Source organism: Bos javanicus, chromosome 11 (assembly GCF_032452875.1).
Source record: "Bos javanicus breed banteng chromosome 11, ARS-OSU_banteng_1.0, whole genome shotgun sequence".
NCBI classification, from domain to species: Eukaryota; Metazoa; Chordata; class Mammalia; order Artiodactyla; family Bovidae; genus Bos; species Bos javanicus.
Window position 1 is genome coordinate 81712761 of NC_083878.1, and position 21353 is coordinate 81734113.

Sequence of the window (21353 nt, forward strand, 5' to 3'; positions counted from 1 at the left end):
AAGCAAACAAAAGAGAGTCCCCCAAAACAGAAGAGTACAGGACTTGCCCAAAGTCTCCACAGTCTGTGCAGTTGCCACTAAAGGACTCCTTTTGTTTCTCAGCGTGGTCCACTGTCCACGCACTTGGAACTGTCTCCTGGCCTGGCCGCCCATATGATGGAATCGGCGATTTTAAAATAAATGAGAGAGTTCTACTCTTGAGTGTCAGTATGTGTGTTGTACTTCCTGGAATCACGTGAAGAAACATGTAGGTCTGAGCATAGGTGCGTTTTTCTAAGAAAGCTGCTTTTCATCAGATTCTCAAAGTCATCTGTAATCATAAGACAACAGAGTTGAGCCTCCCATAGTATCTCTGTTTTGGGAAATGCTTATTTTCTTCCACCTATTCCTCTGTTAGTCACCTAGTCGTGTCTGACCCTTTGCGACCCCATGGACCTTATGGACTGAAGCATACCAGGCTCCTCTGTCCATGGGATTCTCTAGGCAAGAATATTGGAGTGTGTTGCCATTTCGTTCTCCAGGGGATCTTCCTGACCCAGGGGTTGAACCCAGGTCTCCTGCATTGTAGACAGATTCTTTACTGTTTGGGAAGGGGATGACAGAGGACGAGATGGTTGGATGGCATCATCGACTCAATGGCCTTGAGTTTGAGCAAGCTCCAGGAAATTGAAGGACAGGGAAGCCTGGCGTGCTGCTGCAGTCTGTGGGGTCACAAAGAGTCAGACATGGCTGAGCGACTGAACAACAATTCCTCTGTTGGTCTTGTGTGCAGCTGACAATCATATGGTTGTAGATATGCAGTGACTCCTATGGAAACTCCCATTCTGTTTCAGTAGCCATCAGTACAGAGGCTGTGTGCCCGACCCCTGCTTGGAGTTTGGGTGGGGAGGGGTGAAGGGGGAGAGGAGTGGACTAGGAGGAATGGGGTAACATTCTGAAGATGAAGAAGACACAGCCCTTGAAAGAATTCACAGCAAGGCCAGGAGGTCAGGGAGGAGGTTTCTGGGAGGAAATGTTTGATTTGGGCCTTGAAAGATAGAACCTCCACAGGCTGAGGGGAGGGGAAGACTTAACAGGCAAAGGAAGCAACATGAGCCAAAAAAACAGAAGCAAGAACGAGGCCAGAGCTCTGGGCACCATCTGTGTTCTGATGTGACAAAAGTAGAATGTTCCGAGGAGCTGAAACTTGAAAGAGCGATTCAGATCAGGTTTCAGTACCAGGTGAAAAAATTGGACCCATCTAACTCTGACAGTCAGCTTGGGAAGTGCTTACACTGAAGTGCTTTTCTCCTTTCACCTGGCTACCTGGTATCCCTCCTGGCCAGGGTGTCACCTTGAGAAGCAGCTCCCTGTAGGAGAGGATCTGTCTTTGGGAACTCAGCACACCCCACCCCTACCCCACCCAACCTTTCCTGTCCCAGCTTACAGTGATGGTCTTCACACCTTGCTTGGGTTTCAAGTGAAGGATTTTATTTTAAAACTTTACTTGGGTTTGCAATGAAGGGTACTGTGAAATCAAGGCACTTGCTCCTTTCAGAAACTGGAGAGCAGAGCAAAGCAGACCAAAGCAGAGCCCCTCCAGCCTCTGAGATTTCAAAGGAGGTTTTCGGCCCAAAGCAGAGCCCCTCCAGCCTCTGAGATTTCAAAGGAGGTTTTCGGCCCTTAGGATGAGTTTGAGATGTGATGGATCACACCAGCCCTTCCTTGGCTTCCAGTTCTTCAGGTTTTCAGTATATGAAATGGCTTTTGTTGACTTGTTGGTACTTCTGTAATTTTTGACATCCTCTCTCCCCAACCCTGGGCTTCCCCGATGCCTCAGTGAATAGTCTGCCTCTAACACAGGAGACACAGGAGACCCAGGTTCAATCTCTGGGGAGATCCCCTGGAGAAGGAAATGGCAACCCACCCTAATATTCTTGCCTGGAAAATCCCAGGGACAGAGGAGCCTGGTGGGCTATAGTCCATAGGGTGGCAAAGAGTTGGACATGACTGAACAACACTACAAACTATAAAACCCCCCAATAAATTTGAACTGGGAGGTAATACCCCTAATGCTTTGACGTTCGAATCAACTCCAAAGTCTCCTTTGGTGCACAGGTCAACCTCCATTTAAGAAAGTTCAGGATCTGATACCCTAGCCTTACGAATCAGGTCAGTCCCTGACTCTGGGAGGGTAGGAGTCTTCAGGGGGCTTTTACTTCCCAGAAGGACCCCCATCTATGAGCCCCATGCCTGACAGTGCCCTCATTTGAGAGGTCATGTTTTACCCCCTGACAGTGAAGTATGGAGGCAAAGAGACCTCAGGCACAGATGTGTGGACCAGCTGCCTATGACATGAGAGCCAGCCAGATAGGGACTAGGGATGCTGGAAAGCCTTTTTTTTTTTTTTAGGCTGGATTGTCAGATTGCAGAAATAGAAGAGATTTAATTCACCAATGTGCATTTTACACAAGACATTTCCTGTAATGGGCACAGAGTCTGCTATGTAATCTGAGGTGCTTGGGGTATCTGGTGTTGGGTTGAGGGAAGACAAGAGAGAGCCTGAGATAGTGACCAAAGATGATGACCAAAGATTGCACCAGGAGAAGGCCTTAGAGAAGTGTCGGGGCTCGGGTCAATGTGGAAAGTACCTGGATAGAGTTTGGTTTAAGGGGGGCAGCGGATGCAGAAATCTCAGGGACACTTGGGTTGTTGGCTCATAATTCATTAGGCAGTGAGGTATTTCTTTGAACAAGGAAGGAGGAGGACATTTGGAAAGAGCAGAACTTAAGGATATCAGGGCCTTTCCCAAATTGCTACGCTTGCAGGATATTCCCTTAGAGTTACTGGCCTGGAGTTGAGGAGGGAGGTCCAGTTTGGGGCTAAAGGTTGAGAAGTCTTCTGCGTATGAATGAAAATCACAGTCCAGGGGGTTTCACCTGGGAGCAGGAGAAAAGGTGTAAAGGACGATCATTGGAGACAGACACTGAAAGGTTAGATGGAGCAAGAGGAGACTGCAGACGGACCACTCAGAGATGAGGTGGTGCAAGGAGGTCCTCCAGCATCTCAGGGAGCAGGGCTTGGCCAACGGCGCGCAGGGCAAGACTTGTTCTCAGCCCCAGCTCCGAGCAGCAGGAGCCTGGCTTCTGTCAGTTTAAGTACCTGAGAAGCAATTCTGGGAAAAGGAGATCTGTAATCCAAGAGAAACTCAAGTCTGTTTAATCTAAGTCATTTGCCCGTTAGAGCAGCCCAAACTTTGGGCAACTTCCCCGAGTTCCCTTTTGAGTTCTAGAACTGAAGCGAAGCCATTTGAGAAAGGGAATATATAGCTTTCCCAACACCCCTCAGTCCATGGAAGGCATTTCCAAGGCTAGAGCTCAGGGCCCTGGGCTGCTGCAGGGGTCACTCTCCCTTTGAAATTGGGAAGTGACCTGGGTGGACTTCCCTGGTGATTCAGATGGTAAAGAATCTGCCTGCAATCCAGGAGACCCAGGTTCGATCCCTGGATCAGGAAGATCCCCTCGAGAAGGAAATGGCAACCCACTCCAGTATTCTTGCCTGGAGAATCCAGTGGACAGAGAAGCCGGGTGGGCTACAGTCTTTGGGGTTGTAAAGAGTCGGACACGACCAAACAACTAACACTGCTACTACTGAGCGGGTTACGACTGTCAGCCTTCTTTCTAGGAAAGGGGAAAGCTCATCCAGCAGTCTCCCCATCACCAGGTTCTTGATTTCACAAGTGGAAGGGAACAAATTCACTAACGACGCCCCAGTGGTGGGCTGGTCCATAATGAAGCAGGTTGATTGTTTCCACATTCACTAGTACTGGAAATTGGGGCAGAGGGGAACACATTGACTTTCATTCCCTAAAAAAGAATCTAATTTTGCCCTCATTTCTTGGAGACTTTTTGCTGCTGTAATATTGATGTTTATGGGGAAATTAGCTCTGATGAGGTAATAGTCTATTTTAGAAAACTGAACTCAGATATTGAAAGGACTATTTTAAACCTGCGCTTAATCGTTCTGCTCCGTAATGGTCTCTGGGTATTTTTTTGGAGAATTCCATGGATTGCCTTACAACTCGACTCTAGCAGCTTATATTCCGCTGGGAACGCCCAGCCCTTTTGAGGGACACCGTGGTATTAATGATGGATGAGAATATTCAAGGCATTTTCCCATTTGAGTGCCATTACTTGTGGTGTTAAAACGTTTCAAAAACACATTTTAGCCATTAACTCATTTTTATTGTCAGATGAAAGTGCTTAATAGACTCACTCTAGTTTCCCTCCTTCGTCTTGGAATGAAATCATCTGTTGGATTCTTGGCACCACATTCGGCAATGGAACAGAGAACGTTACAAATTCATTGCAGAAGTGGCAGCTGGGGCGGGGAATTCCAGCCCAGCCCAGCTATCTAAAATCGCTAACCTGGTTTAGCAGATTCAGGCTCCTGGAATTTATAGGCTGAACTACTTCCGTGCATTCCATTGGTACATTTTTCCCTCCCAGAAAAACAGGTGCTTCTAACATTTAAGAAATGTACCTTTCCCTTGGTTGAGAAGTAGTTTTTTAAGCCACCTATTTTGTATCTGATATATTATAGGCTGATGATCAACCAGTTTTGCTTATCATTCAAAACAGTCAAGGAGTATAAATGGTGTACGATGGGATTATGTGATCACTAGGAGAAAGTATATCCGAGTTGTGTGAATAGTTGATGTATTGGGGTTGTACTCTCCCGTCCCAGATGGCTCCCTGGATGGTTCACGGGAGATAAGCCAGAGGGGTCACTCACTTTTGGGGGGTGGTGTGGGAAGCCTGCAGACCTCTTCTGTCACTGGCATCAGCTGCCACCCTGGCTGCTGTCAAGATTTCACCAACTGTGAACCTCACTGATCAGGTTGAAGAGCAAATTGTCTTAATAGCCCTCCTAAAATCACATCCAGTCACCAGAAACACTCTGAAAGCCAGAACTGGACTTCTTTCCATCACTCTGGTGGGGAAATCTCGAGGCTTCATTGAAGTTAGGAGGTCAGCCTTCTGGTAAAAATAAGTAAGGCAGGTCGCAGGATGCCCCTGGAGGTACCAGCCTCAGAGCAGAGACCAGCAGCTCAGCTCCCCAGCTGGGCTGAGTAATTGACCAGGTTAACGACCTCTAGTCTTTAGAATTTCATAAACCAGTAAAATTTCAAAATAAACTTTGGGGATTTAGGATGTAACTATCTCTATCATCTTATAAAGTAAATTAAAACACTGTAGCCTAGAGTTGTTTGCATAACTTCAGCTTTCTGCAGGATTCATGGTGTAGCTTGTATTCCTCATTTTGCTTGGGAATCACTGGACAGAACCATCTTAAGGATTTCTTGCCAGTGATCACTGTGTGTTGATGCCTAGTGCTAAGTGCTGGGCATACAAAGAGGTGTAAAATCAGCCCTGCCCAAGAAGGCTTTACATTCAGAGCTGGGGAGAAAGTGTGTAATTACCATCCACACTGTAGGCCGTATGACACAGTAAAAACAGCATGTTAGGTGAGCAAAGAGAAGCAGAGCTCACCCAAGGGAGTGGGTTTTGTTTTCTTTGAACTGGAGTCGAAGAGGAGGGAAGACTTAGGCGGTTCCTTCTGAAGGCCCTTATTTCCAAACTCATACTTGAAAGGAAATTCCGGGGAGGCAGTGGTCGAGGGCCAGTGCTTAGAGGTCAGATGAAATTGGAGTCCAGACTCAGTTCTATGACTCTGGGGCTTGAGAGACTTTTTAAATCTCCAAGATTATTTCTGTATCCCTAAAGTTGGGATAATAACAGTTGCTTCCTCATATGGTGGTTGTGAAAATTAAAATATGATAATACATGAAAAGCTCTCATTGCTATGGCCTGCAGATCATTTTAAAATGTTAGCTGTCATTCTAATTGTAAACAGAAGGAGCAATGTGAGCAAGGGCCCTGAGGCAACAAAGGCAGGCTGCTTTTGAGAAGTGCAGGGTGTGATGAGTGCTGGGCCCACTGGCCCAGAGGAAGAGAAGAGACAGAGGAGCTGGCAGAGGCTGGGGGCCAGGTTTTCTGGCCCCATTTGCATGCCTTGTATCCTGCGGGTCCTGCAGAGTCTTGGAAGTATATTAAGCAAGGAAGGAACACTGTCAGATTTGTGTTTAGAAAGCTGGAAATGAATGGGCGAGAGATAAGACTGGAATTAAGAGGATCAGTCTGGGGGCTCTCTGTAGGGTGCAGACAAGCTCTGCTGGGGGTCTGAATTAGGATAATCTTTGGCCACCTCATGCAAAGAGTTGACTCATTGGAAAAGACTCTGATGCTGGGAGGGATCGGGGGCAGGAGAAGAAGGGGACGACAGAGGATGAGATGGCTGGATGGAATCACTGACTCGATGGACGTGAGTCTGGGTGCACTCCGGGAGTTGGTGATGGACGGGGAGGCCTGGCGTGCTGAGATTCATGGGGTCGCAAAGCGTCGGACACGACTGAGTGACTGAACTGAACTGAACTGAACTGAGACAAGGAAGGAGAGAAGTGTGTCCAATGCAATGAATCACCGGTGGAGATGTCCTTGTTTAGTAGCTGTTTAGCATGTTCTGGGGAGACCCTACTACCGTGTAGCAGAAACTCTCCAGGGGCAGCGACACACTGCACCTTATATTTTAATGTCTTTAAAAAAAGGAACTTGATGTCCTATTTACTTTTTGCATTAGTGGACAGAGCAAGAGAGTGACAGTCAGGAAACCTGTCTTCTGAACCTTCTTTGAACTAATGTCCTGGGGCAAGTACTGCTTCTTAAAACAAGAGCTTTAAAAAGGTGGCCCCAGTTCTAATGTGGAATGTGTTCTGATGACGTTTGGGACTTCCATCTGGATGACTGAAAAGGACATTTATTGTACCTGATCCACAAGTTCTTGTCTGTAAAATGGGTCCAATATCACCTTCCCTGCTTTTGACACGTGTTCATGTTGAGAATAAATGAGTCCAGAAACATCTTTGACAAAGATATGATGTTATATAAATAAATGTCATTGTGTATTTGTGATTTGTCTGGGGCTTATGTTGGTTCAGACTGGTAAAGAATCTGCCTATAATGCAGAAGACTTGGGTTCTATCCCTGGGTTGGGAAGATCTCCTGGAGGAGGACATGGCAACTCACTCCAATATTCTCACCTGAAGAATCCCATGGACAGAAGCACGTGGTGGCCTACAGGTCATGGGGTCGCAGAGTCAGACATGACTGAGCAACTAATACTTTCACTTTCACTATATATTAATAATTATGTTACAGAAAAATATTAGGCTCAACAGAACTTAATCTCCAAACTATGGAGTTATAGGTAAAAGAATCTAAGTCTTTGATTTCTTGAATTTTTGTACCAGGGATGCTGAAAAATTTGTAGCTGCTGGAAGCTATTGTCTCACTCAAAATGCTAAGAAAACCCATGTCTCTAGTAGAGGCATTGAGTCTTTACCATCTTAGACCTTAAGAAAAATACTAGCAAATAAAACCATGTAGGACTGTTTCTCTGTTTTTTCTCACTTTCTGTTCTTTATTGATGAAAGGTGGTATTGGCTTAGAAATACTCCTTTGCAATAGTTGTAGCTACAAAAGAAATTTTCTAAGTGCTTGTTCTCTAATCATGAAAATCAGGCATTGAAATGTTGGTGTACACAGGCAAAAGTCAGAATTCACAATGCCCATGCCCTGCCCTTGAGTTTTGCTATGTCTTACTTCTAGAAAACAAATTTCCTCACCAGAGATGGCCCTATTTTTTTTAAAAAATCACCTGTGGTTGATTTTATTTGGTTTTACACTCTGGATATACAGCTAATCCTATTGTTTATTTATTTTTTTCTTCCAAACAAGAGCAGAGTTATAACTAGGACAAAAAAATAATTGCACGTGTGTGTGTGTGTATGTGTGGTGTCTGTGTGCATGTTTTGCTTCTCTTCTCATTTTTGGAACTGAAGTGTTAGCAGAAAATGACTTCTTTAGGAAAATCATCATTTTCTACTGAGCAGCCTATGAGCCAACTCCCATGGAAGTGGTTTTAAGCTAAGAGCCAAGAAGGTAGTCATAGAAAACACCAGTATACATCCCAAATCATCACCACTGAGACATGAGCGCCTCCCTTGGCAGAGACACGCGGGCTGTCTTTACAGACACTGTTAACGCTCCTACCCGGACTAGAGAAACGCCCTCCTTCAATTTGCAAAAAAAAAAAAAAGTGAAAGGATCCATTTCAAAATTGTATTAAGTAAATAAACCTTGAGGAATAAGCCTTCTGTTTGGGGAAGTCACCCAGATTGTGTCTGCTGTTCTGTTCTCACCCCTCATTCCCCAGCTGGGGGCCTCCTCTGTGCCATTACAGATTCCCAGGGTCCTTCATGCCTGGATGGAGTTCACTTCTTCTATGAAGCCAACTTTTCTGGAAGACTCCACCCCGACATGGTTTCCTAAAGAAAGCATGAATTCCTCAAGAAGTATGTTTTTCCCTGTACGTGGAGCAATACTAGTGAGAAATAGGCTGCTTTGGAATCTTAACAGAAACTGTAGACTCTGTCCCCAGAAAAAGGAGCATAGACCTACAGTACTGTATTATCCTGTAGACACTTTCTGCAGACCATGGACTCTCAGTGTTCTCAGCCAGGGACCTGCTAGGGGTCTGAAGCCCCAGGTTCCTTCTTGTGGGGAAAAGAATGTGAACATTGGGTTCCCAGACCTTCAAGTTCAAATGTGACTCCATCTTTTACTCTCCTGTCATCTTTAGAAATATACTTAACCACCTGAACCTCTTTTTCTTCCAACAAATGAAGACAGTTGTAGCTACCCAAAGAGTTGGTGTAAGGTTTTAGTGAATTTAAGTGTGTGAAAGCTCCAAGCACAGTGCCAGGCACACCATGGGCACTCAATAAAATGTGCATGTTCTTGTCCCCTTGGAGGGGAACATTTTTTTTTTTTTTTTTGCCATGAAGGAGGTGAACTATTTCTGTATCTGTTCAAGAAGTTTGTATTGAAATGCGTGTTTTCTAGGTTCCATAACACTACATAAGTTCCCACAATTTTATCATTCCAGACAGTTCCTGTTTGAGATGTCAACATCTAGAAATCTAGAATAATTCCAGTTAACTGACCTTGGCTGTTGTTAGAATCACGTCTCAAGATATTTGACCACATCAGCCAACCAGCCTAAGTAACCTTCTGAACAGATAGCACTCTGCAGCCGGCTAATATTTGGATGTATTTCCATGTGTGTTTCAGTCTGTTACTAATTTTAAAGGCTTAACGTATTTCCCACCCAGGAACTCTGACAGTAAAATCCTACACAAGGCAGACTTTTAGGAGGAAGCTAAACTCATTCAGGTCTCTTGTGACATGTTAATAGCACAAAACTAGGGAAATTAAGAATATTTAACTTCCATTAAGGCATTTTATATGCAAGTCGGGGCTGCTACTAAACAGTAGAATCATCTTCCTGCAAGATTTGCCTTGGGGTCTGAGTTGGAATTGTTCATTAAATTGGAAACACATTGTTTCCTAGAAACCCAGGAGGGTTTGTGAATACTGCCCAGTGATAAGGATGGACTACACTAGTTGTGAGTTTCAATTTGGCAGAACCTGTCTCACACAGGGCTTTGCTCAAAAATATCTTAAAAGGAAACACAAATCAAGACAAGGGAGGAAAAATTAAACAGTGACAGAAAGAACATAAAAGAGGGAAGATTCTTTTGGACAAGACGAGCATGGCGTTTGCCTCCTACTCTGTGTCTGTGTGCTCGTGCACACATGCCCAGGTGACGCTAGTGATAAAGAACCTGCCTGTCAATGCAAGAGACACAAGTTCGATCCCCTGGAGGAGGACATGGCACCCCACTCCAGTATTCTTGCCTGGAGAATCCCATGGACAGAGGAGCCTGGCGGGCTACAGTCCACAGGGTTGCACAGAGACGGACATAACTGAAGCGACTTAGCACACACACACGCATGCCCAAATATTCATATACTTCAAGATCGGCAAGGTTGAAGAAGTGTATATACTTCCCAATCTTCCGCCCAACTCATTTTCACAATATTTTTAATTTCTACTTCACCACCACCAGTGGCAGGAAACTCACTATTTCACAGGGCAAATCACCCAGTAGTCTGACGACCCTAATGGTGAGAAATGTTTTCACAACATTGAATGAAGATCTTCCTCATTATTCCCTCATTGGTTCTCGTTCTCTTCCCTAGAGCCACATAACGCCTCTCTGATTTGTCTTCCATAGGAGAATTCTGAGTAAGTATTTGAAGGCGTTAAGATAATCATCATGATGACAGTGGTAATTATCACATATTGTTTCTTGAGCACTTCTTAGAAGCACTGTGCTAGGCATTTTATATCTTTAACCTCATTAATATCCATGAATTGATGAAATAGATACGTTTCAAAAACTCTTTTTATAGATGAGAAAACAGGCTTAGAGAGTCAGTGCCTTGCCTTGGATAACAGAGCTAACAAGAAACAGGCAGGATTGCAAGCAGTCCTTCCTAAGTTCTTCTAGCTTCACATTAGTGACATGGGTGACTTTGGGTGAGATCTCTAAGTGAATGTGAGTATTCTCTCAGAGGGAGGAGTATGGAGACTATATTATACCACCAGCTGCACTCAAGAGAACTGCTTGTTATGTATTTTTATTTTTGTTTATTCTCCTTTCACCACATCTTTCTTACAATGGCATTTTTGTTGTTGTTGTTAATTCCTACAGCAACATAAACACTATCAGGAGCCGTGTGCACAGAAAATTACAGCCCTGAGCTCCATCATCCCTCACAAGCTGAGGTGTCTGAGTCACGAATTAGAGGAATGCCTTCAGCACCCAGCATGAGATCGCAGCTCCATCAGTTCAGTTCAGTTGCTCAGTCGTGTCCAGCTCTTTGTGACCCCATGAATCGCAGCATGCCAGGCCTCCCTGTCCATCACCAACTCCCGGAGTTCACCCAGACTCATGTCCATCGAGTCAGTGATGCCATTCAGCCATCTCATCCTCTGTCCTCCCCTTCTCGTCCTGCCCCCAATCCCTCCCAGCATCAGAGTCTTTTCCAATGAGTCAACTCTTCCCATGAGGTGGCCAAAGTACTGGAGTTTCAGCTTTAGCATCATTCCTTCCAAAGAACACCCAGGGCTGATCTCCTTCAGAATGGACTGGTTGGATCTCCTTGCAGTCCAAGGGACTCTCAAGAGTCTTCTCCAACACCACAGTTCAAAAGCCTCAGTTCTTCGGTGCTCAGCTTTCTTCGCAGCTCCATAGATATATGTAAAATGAATGAAGGCATTCATTCATTCACATAGAATGGCCTCCTGAAGAAGAAGTTTTAATGACTAGAGCTGAGAGCAATAGACACGTTGCTATTTATTTAAATCAGTTCAGTTCAGTCGCTAGGTTGTGTCTGACTGTGACCCCATAGACTGCAGCATGCCAGGCTTCCCTGTCCTTCACCATCTCCCAGAGTTTGCTCAAACTCATGTCCATTGAGTCAATGATGCCATCCAACCCTCTCATCCTCTGTCATCAATAATGACTACATTTCCCTATTCTTTCAGCTTGGGGTTGCAGATATGTCACAGATTTGTATTTCTCTGTAGGGTGGATTCACCGTTGCCAATGCCTCAGGCTGCAGTTTCATTGAGAATAACTTTTTGGATGTTATACCTTTTCATTTTTACACTCATGAAGTACTAATCTCATAACTATTGAAATGTCAAATTGCAGGAACCTCTGACTTACCTGGGAAACAGGACCTCTTGTACAGGCTAAAAGGGATTCCTGGGAGTGTAAATCTGTTTTCTAAACTCTTTTCCTTGGGAACTTTGAGAAATTTACCTTTCTGGATAGGTAATTTAATAATGCCCTCACTATTCTGCTTCCATTGACATAGTATGTTCCCATACCAATGGGACAGAAATCAAGCAAGGATTAAATATTAACTGTAAGGATTCTGGGGATTAGTGAAAGGGAAAGGGGAAAAAAAAATTCTAGAATACACCTGAACTCTGCCTCCTATGACCATTACCCAGTTCTTTGAACAATAACTCATTGCTAAGTTATCACTTGTCACCTAGCATAAAAATACTTTCTATTAGGTCTTCTGATGTAGTTATAGGGGTTCAATGGTATTTATGCAAATCATTCAAAAATATCTAAGCTTTTAAAAAGTATGTTTTTTATACTGCTAATGGTGTTTGGTTTTGTGTTCCCTCTCCTAGGCTTGCTGGGATGGGAAACCTGCTCAAAGTCCTTACCAGGGAAATTGAAAACTACCCACATTTTTTCCTGGATTTTGAAAGTAAGTTCCAAAAATTAAAAGATTATGATGAAAAAGCTTCACTTTCTTTATAGTTTGTTGATAGGGGAGTTATAAAGATTGTTATGTAATTCTTAAACCACATCCAAATGTCTCTCTACATTTCTCTGAGTCTTCAAAGACCATTTCCTCCTTTCTTTTCATATATTATTTTTTTTTAAAAACAAAAAATATCTTTTTAATATGCTTATGCTTTTCTTTGATTTTAGAAGCAGTTATTGTAAGCCTAACATCAATCATCATCATGTATTTTCCTAATAATTTTCATGAATTATTATGTCATAATCCAAAGAAAAATAGTATACATAGTAATTTACACAGATTAATATAAAACAAATATCACTAGATGTAAAAGAAAAAGCGATATATAGCAGAAATGAGACTTAGAGGTTTTGTAGTTTTGAGTAATCTCTGTCTGCTCTTTGTGTATTATTCGATAATACAGAACTGTTTCAGAATTTTGAGATGTAGCTTTCATTTGAAAGATTTTTTTAAATCAAAAACTTTTAATTAGGGAAAACGGCTTATGAATCATGACTGAATACATACAGAGATTCTTTCTTATATTGTTCATGTTTGAATATGTTTATCAATGAGTGACACATTCATTTTAAGCAACTGATCTCATGTATCTATACTTATTCTTGTGGTCTCCTCCTTGTGAATTGCAATTCCACAATACCAAGCACAGTTAAATGTCCTTTGTCCCAGTAGTCATCATCTGTTGCAAACCTTAATCTGCTTTAAACTATAGTTTCAAGTATTGTATTCATATTAAAAATAAGTTGAAACTTCCTTGCATATATATTAAACCTTCTAACAGAGATTTTCTAAGTAAATGCTAGAATAACTTTCTAAGACACAGCAAACCAAACTATGAAAGATCTCTGGAGCTATCTTTTTTAAATCTTTGTTATGCCTAAATACCTACTTAAAAAGGAAAAGTATTCCCAAAACTCATACATTCTGAAAAAAATTTTTAATGCAAGTTATATTCAATTAAAGAGATCTCACTTGTGATTTAACTCAGTTTGTTATTGTTCTTGTTATTTTGCTAAGTTTGGCTGGATTTGATTGGGTGTGGCTGGTTATGGTTGAGTTGAGCTAGGTTTGGCTGGGTTTGGTTGTGTTTGGCTGAGCTTGTCTGGGTTTGGCTGAGTTTGATTTGGTTTGGTTAGGCTTGGTTCGGTTTGGTGGGATTTGACTGGGTTTGGCTGGACTTAATTTGGTTTGGCTGGATTTGTTTGGGCGTGGTTGAATTTGGTTGGGTTTAGTTGGTTTTGGCTGGGTTTGTTTGGGTTTGGTTGGGCTATGCTGGGTTTGGTTCAGTTTAGTAAGGAGGGCACCTAGGAACTCAAGAGCCAGATTGATATGATACTTCAAAAAGATTTTTTTTTTTAAACTGGTGTGACTTTTGCTACTCTTCTATAATATACATATCTTTGTTATTACAGGAAGATTTATTAATAATTTTTAAATTGTTGCAGAATGAACTAGCTGTTATTCCAACACTCTAATTTTACTACTTGCATCTTTAGTTGGTCCTTTCCGCTTCTTGTCATATGTATTTTACACTGTTTCATTCAGCGTGCACAAAGGCCAAAATAGTGGTAAAACAGCGTTCACTCACAACTTCAGGGGCATATAAACAGCTAAGGGAGTTTCATGCTTTACTTTTTTGGAAGTTCAAAACTCCACATGCGTGTGTACATGCTTCTCACAATGTCACTCAGAATTCAGTGGCCCCATTTGCCTATGTAGCTGTTCTTGAACTTTGGCCTTCCCATGCTTCCACAAAGAATAATATTGAGTTCTTTGTCAAGTCTAATATGAAAACCCTTTAAAGTGATAAAAGTAAAATACAGGAATTTAAAGCATTAGTTTTCAGCTGGTGTTCTCTGAAGCACCAGAATTCTGAGGCAAGATCTCAGGGCATCCCCTTCCCCAGCAACATTGCAAAGGGGCCTCTCTTCCTCTCTCCTACAACCCAAGGACTCTGACCTACTCAGTCTTGTAGTTTGGCCATTTTCTTAATATGTTATTTAAAGAAAGATCATGGTGGCCGAAGAAAACATTTCAATATTTTCAATTTTGATAATGACTTATAGTATCAAAACTCCATTTATAGATATGCTCTAATTTCTTCAGGAAGGGGAAATGTAGACTGGATTTTCATGTCTGGTGGCCTATTACTAGGACTAGAACTAAAGTATTTAAGGAAAATATAAAACTATAAATTTATAGACATGTACAAAATCCTGTTTATATCCCCCTTACTACCAAAGAGAAGATTAACATTATTTCACTGAGTCTGAGAAGATGAGTCACTGGGCTGAAGTCACACAGGGAATGATTGGGGAATTGAGGTGGGTGTATAGATGTCTCTGGCCTTCTTCCTCCCTTTGCTTTGATTCCCTTAAGTGCTCATCATAGGCAGCTTCCAGGAAGTAATACAGCCATCATCTTCTGCCTAATTAGAGAGGGAGATGAGATGTCTCAAAAAAAAAAAATTGTTTTCATTTCTTGATTCTTCAAATCTTATTTCCTAAAGCTGGCTTTCAAGAAAGAAGGATGATGGACTGGAAGGGTGGGGAAGATGGGCTGAGGTCATAATTTTTCCTTGAGTATGTAGATTTCAGTTTATTATGGCAATAGTATGTTGAGTATGGTCATGAGCATCCGTGTAAGCCTGGTGACATCAGGGAGACAGAACTAACAAGAGCAGCCATTGCCTAATGAAGCCCCAAGCTGGTGTGGAGGACAATATAGGCAGACAGTTCAAAGATAAAATAAAATAAGGGGCTTAGAAGAGGCATGGTGCGGCCTGAGAATAGAGGGAGAAACTTCTGGTTTCAAGAAATGGATGACCTCAGGAGGAATTAGAGCAGTTTTCTTGCAAAGGTGGAATTTGGAATGGACTTAAAACAATGTGTATTTTTTTCAGAAGACCTAGAAGACCTGGGTTCATTTTCTGGATTGGGAAGGTTCACTGGAGAAGGGAAAGGCTACCCACTCCAGCATTCTTGCCTGGGGAGTTCCATGGACAGAGATGCCTGGTGGGCTACTTACAGTCCATGGGGTCGCAAAGATCGGACATAACTGAGCAATTAACACCTTCACTTTCAGAAGACTTTTCCAAAGAGAATAGTTGAAATCCCTGAAGGAAAACTACAGAAGATTAAGAGCTGAGTGGATGAGAACTTCAGGCCTGCTTGTGTTTAAAGGGAGCTTGAGTAGGAGAGAGGCTACATTGAGGGAGAAGCTGGGCAACTTAATTGAGATTCCTGATGGCAGGGCTTGGGCCTCACCCAGTTTGGTGACCCAGCCATCAGCTTGTGCTGAGTTAAGAGACTGAATGAGCCCAAGTAACAGATGCTGGCCATGTGAAGAAACAGGATAGAACAGGCTAGATAAAACAGCCAGAAGACACAGACTTTCAAGAAGGAGGGAATGTAAATAGATTCAGATGCTGAGAGTAGTCAAGAAGGCTTGAAAAGGGGATGATGAGTTGGGCAGTTAGCTGCCTAACAGATTCAGGATTTATTGCTTTAAATACAGAGGTTGGATTGCAAAGAGTTAAGGAGGGAGTCAGCAGTAAAGGGAGGAAGGCAGGCTGAACAGGGCGTAACAACAGCTTAAATGCATGTGGCACCTCTGCTTTGAGTATTGAATATTCTTTTTGAAGTCAGTGATGGAATATAATTGAACTGGGTCAAATAGATATAATTAAGCTGGGTCAAAATTTAATACAAAATTAGACACATCTGTCCTTAGGTTTTCCAGTTGTGTAGATCTGATTTAAATTTGTTTGACCTTTGTAGTAGGTTCTACAGTCTATGCTCAAATTTCTACAGTCACTTACCGTCTTTTTATTGTTTTTTCATCCCATGACTACTTTCTTTCCGTGAACAGAAATGTTATATTTTGATGAAGTGTGATTCATCATTTTCTGCCTTTTTCAGTAAGTGCATTCTGTATCTTCTTTAAGAAATCATGCCTATTCCATGGTCATAAACATACTCAACTACATTTCCCTAGGAACGCTTTAGAATTTAAAGCTTTACCTTTAAGTCAATGATCAATCTTAGCAAGTTTTTGCATATGTTATGAAAGAGATATTGGATTTATTTCTTTTTTCATGTGATACAAAATTATTCTAGCATAGACGGCATTGCTTTAATGCTCTTACCATAAATTTGTTACTATTTATAATACGTGTGGGTCTACTTAGGGACCTTTTCTGCTCTCTCATTGCTTCTTGATCCATTTCACCAATTAATGCCAAAACATAGCAACTAATAAGTTAGGGAGTCAGGAAAAGCAAGTGCTTCAACTTTGCTCTTTCTCCAGATGTTCTGACTATTCTGGCACCTTTACTTCTCTGTATAATTTTATGTATCCTTCAAAACTAGCTTTTAATGTCCACAAAAAACCTTGCTGGGATACTGATTATAATTACGTAAATCAATAAATCAGTTTGGAGGTAATTGACTTCTAGGCAATATTAATTTGTCTCACCTATGCATATAGTCTTTCCGTTTGTTTAGATATTCTTTAATTTCACTCAGAAATATTTCATAGTTTTTAGAAATCTGACATATCTTTTGTTGAATCTACCTTTACTCATCTCATATTTTGACTATAACAGTTTTCTTACCCTCAGTATTTGCAGCAGTATGTATTTCCCTATTTTGTCTGCTTTTCTTTATAGCGTGTTTCTTATAAACAATATGTAGTTGCCCCAAGCTTTTTCATCCAAGCTGAAAATATCAGCCTTTTAATTGGTATGTCTAGTCCATTTACTTTTAATTATTGTATGTGCATTTAATTAACGTTTGTATTTCTGTATCTTGGTGTGGTTTCCATTCGTTATCTTTTTCCTCTTTGTTTCTCAGTGTCTTTCTGTCTTTTAAGTGAACCAAATAATTTTTAGTATTCTTTTGTGTCCTTTCTGCTGACTTTTTAGTTGTGCTTCTTGGTTCTTACTTTAGAGATTATTATATACACCTTTAACTTACTGCCATCTGTCTTCAAAATGCATTGTTTACTTCATGAAGAATTTAAGAAACTTGTCACAGTAGACTTCCAATCACCACCCTTCCACTCACTCTTTGTGCTGTTGTTACATGTTTTACTTCTGTGTACATATGTTATAAACTCATTGCAATGTCTTTATTTTAAACTTTAAACTCTTGAATAGTCTCTGTGTGTTTATTTTTGTAATCTTAATAGATCTTTTATATTTACTGACATATTTTTCAGTGTTCTCCATTCCTTCTGACATAGCTAGGTCTCTTTGGTATTATTTCACTTTAGCCTAAAGAACTTCTCTGTGGAAAAGATTTAGATGGCATCTTATGCTTATGTCATGTGTGACCTATTCAATATCTGACATAGACCTGGGCATGAAGCATAAGCTTAGGAACCTTGGCTTCTTCATTGATGCTAATTCAGTAACTATCTGCAGAGCATCTTCTGTATCCTAGCTTCAGGCAGGACCAGCAGAAGTGGGGGTTGGGTCTTAGTGGAGCAGAGGGGCATGAGGGGGAATGACATAAAGTACAGGAACATTAGAAGAGCACAGACTCTTTTTCAAGGAGTGTGTAACTATTGGGGAGATCAGATGCAAGCACAATGAAGAGCCAATAGTACAGGTAGCAGAGAAGAAATCTGTGATAGCTAGAACAAAGAGAAAGTGATGGACTAGCCAAAAGAAGTACAGGTTCTAGGCTGGGATGAACATACGTTTCTTAGGCTATAGTAACCGAAAAGTGATTTTCTTATAAGAAAAATCCACCTTTATGAGCATAATAGGGATGCCAAAAACCATAATGGTGGTTGATGGGGTTAGTCAAGAGGGAAATTCTAAAGCTCCCAAGCCATGGTACTTCCAGAAAGGCTCTGTGTATTTTGACTTGTTACAACTACAGTCTCCTACTCTTTAAAGCAAGGGTGTGGGTGCATGTCAGATTATGCAAACAGCTGGAATTTCTTTGGGTGATGCAGAATACTTCTTACTACTACTGATCTCTTCTTTCATCTCCCCCTCTCTGGTATGCTCACATCTGCTGTGGTTGTGCATAGGGGGCTAGATAATCTTGGAAAGGGAAAGGAGGAAAATAAAGGATGTTTTTGGTCACTTTACAAATGAAAGCAAAACAAACAAAAAGCAAAGGAACAGAGCAGACCTGGGAAGCAATTTGTTTATGCCAGGGCAGGAATTCATTCAGAAAGATTCTTTCAGTTTCTAGCACTTTCACTTTTTAAGTGCTTTTCAGCTGTCAACATCCTCGTTATGATCCTACACGTTACAGACCCCCACAGGACCATATAGGGAGGAGACGAGGTTCTTGCTAGCTCCCCTCCCTCTACCAAGAATTCATCTGAGACCAAGAGATTAATTGGCTTGCCCTGAGGTCTCATATTTAGTGAGTGAAAACTTATGATAGGATCTGGTTCTTCAAAAATTACATCCCTGGAGCTCTCTTCCCTCCATGACATCACAGGGATGCCTCAGCATGTGAATGAAATAAACAAGCCTTCAAGTGCCTTAAACCTTGTTGCTTTTTGCAGTCCCTCATCTGACTGTCCCTTGGGAAAGGGTCTGGCATAGGATGACTGATGTTCCTGTACAAATAAATATGTCAGTCCCGTCACACTTACATCTTCTGACAGACCTTTGCAATTTTAGATTGTTTTTTTGTAAGCAGTTTGTATCGTGCTATAAATCGTTTCCATTTTTACATCCCCCAATGTTCATATCAGGGCTTCCTTGGTGGCTCAGATGGTAAAGAATCTGCCTGCAATGCAGGAGACCCAGGTTCGATCCCTGGGTCAGAAAAATCCCCTGGAGAAGGGAATGGCAACCCACATCACATCAGTGTTCTTGCCTGGAGAATCCCACGGACAGAGGATCCTGGTGGGTTACAGTCCACGGGGTCTTAAAGCATTGACCTGACTGAAAGACTCACACACACACACACACACATAATGTTACTATTAAATAGTTATTACGCTTCCTAGTTTATCCTGAAGGGGTGAAGGGTGAAATGAGGAAGTGGGTGGAGAAGGAGAGCTATGGATTTAATTTATGGTTTGGCAAACCCTTCCTGCTCTACATTTCTTTGGTGTTTATACAACAGCTGGTGGGTGCAGAGATAGGGATGTATCCTACTGATGAAATGCCAGGGCTTCCTTCAAAGCCAAAGACATCTCCAAATAAATTGTCTTCCGTTCACATTTTCTTCAGTTAATTTGTTTGATTCTCTGTCAGCTTTTCCACACAGTCTTGAATAGGTCTTTAGGGGTAGGTGTGTGTGTCCCCGGGCTTGTGGAGACAGAGTGCATCCTTGGCTGATTTACAAAGATAAGAACTCTTTGATTTGACAGCCTTGCTCAGGGTTGAGCCCTGCCGCCTGTGCCCTGGGGTATGTTCACCAAAGATGTTCCTTTCTGACAAACAAAGCTGGTGGCCACCTTGCTTTGCATCGGCACAGTGGAATGCCGAGAATTCTGCTCTCAGTAAATATCACAGTCCGGCACGAAACCTCCCCCTGACCCCGGTGACTCTAAAATGCTGACAGTTAATATCCACTGTCACTGGGAAATTGAGTCAAAGGAGGATAAATAGGTCCCCTATAAACAAAATGAATACTGTTGAACTTTCTTAATTGATAAGATGGTGCTTTTTCCATTAAAAATTCTAGGCACTTGGAATTCAGCAAATTCTTGACAATAAATGTATGTATTCAAGGTCACAGGGCACATGATACATTTTCATTCTTTCCACAACAGCTAGAATAGGGGTTTAAATCACTGCCTGGAGAAAGGCCTGGAGAGGCTTGTTCCAGGGCTCCTAGAAGTGTTGGTTTCTGAAATTGCCTGTGTAAATCACAGGCACTTTTAACAGCTTCATTGTTAGACAGGAACAGTCCAGCTTTCTGTAACCATTCTCCTCAATTTCGATGAAATAACTGGTGATGATTAGGAATTTAGAATGTGATTCTTAGAAGAAACATCACTAAACAATTCACTGGCTAGAACTGGAAACAGAGACCCATTTCCATCATCATCATTATTATTAATGTGTGTATGTACCTTTGACTTAAGATCAATCTTTGCTTTAAAAATAGAAAAACAGAAGCCTTAATTCAGAGTTCCTGTTCACTCAGCAAATGCTCTAGGAGGTTGCTGATAGGTTAAATAGTAACCTTTCCAATCACTAATTCTTCTGGGTCTTTTTCAAGATGTCTCTCCTTGACATCTGAAGACACAATACATTTTAAAAGCATGGTGACCAACTGAATCTCAATTTGGAGAATGCCGAAAGTGCAGACCCCAAAGTCTCTCAAAGGACTATTCCAGAAGGTGAAATAACAGCTTTAGAATTAGGACAGTAACATTAATGCAGTTTTGCACTCATCAAATATTCTATTAATATGTTAACCACACTGAGGAAACGTTGAGGCCATAGATAAATGATGGAGGATTTAAAAACACATTAACTAAAGTGTGAATAGCCAGTCTGATTATAGGTAAATGCATATTGTCTTCATGGTGATAGTGAGACATGCAACAGTGGTAAAGCCATTTCAGGAGACAAGACAGAGGAGAGGATCTGGAGTAGTAAGATCTTTATATTTTTCACCGCTTCTCAACACCCGTGTTCTCTGTCATATGGTCAATTTCATCGTTTATCCATTGAGACAGACATGACACTTTTAGTAAGTTTCTCCAATGGGCAGGGCATATGGGAGCCCGGAGGACAAGCAGCCAGGCCCTATCTTCAGGTAGCTTGGTATTCAAAGACGAACAGGAAAACCATCACAAAACAATATGAATTGCTGTTCAGTTGCTAAGTTGTGTCTGATTCTTTGCGACCCCATGGACTGCAGCAAGCCAGGCCTCCATGTCCTTCACTATCTTCCAGAATTTGCTCAAAGTCATGTCCACTGAGTCAGTGATGCTACCTAACCATCTCATCCTCGATCACCCCCTCTCCTTTTGCCTTCAATCTTTCCTATCATCAGTATCTTTGCA

At 41.8% G+C, this 21353-nt stretch overlaps 1 protein-coding gene across 3 annotated transcripts in view; it reads left to right on the plus strand.

The window, feature by feature from the left end:
- The window catches only part of CYRIA (CYFIP related Rac1 interactor A), a 102459-nt gene that overhangs the window by 62439 nt on the left and 18667 nt on the right, over positions 1 to 21353 (plus strand). For all 3 annotated transcript variants that reach the window (XM_061433265.1, XM_061433263.1, XM_061433264.1), the window contains exon 3: positions 12217 to 12296. In XM_061433265.1, coding sequence (XP_061289249.1) covers positions 12227 to 12296 — 70 coding nt within the window. In that variant the 5' untranslated portion in view covers positions 12217 to 12226. The remainder of the gene's footprint in view (positions 1 to 12216; positions 12297 to 21353) is intronic.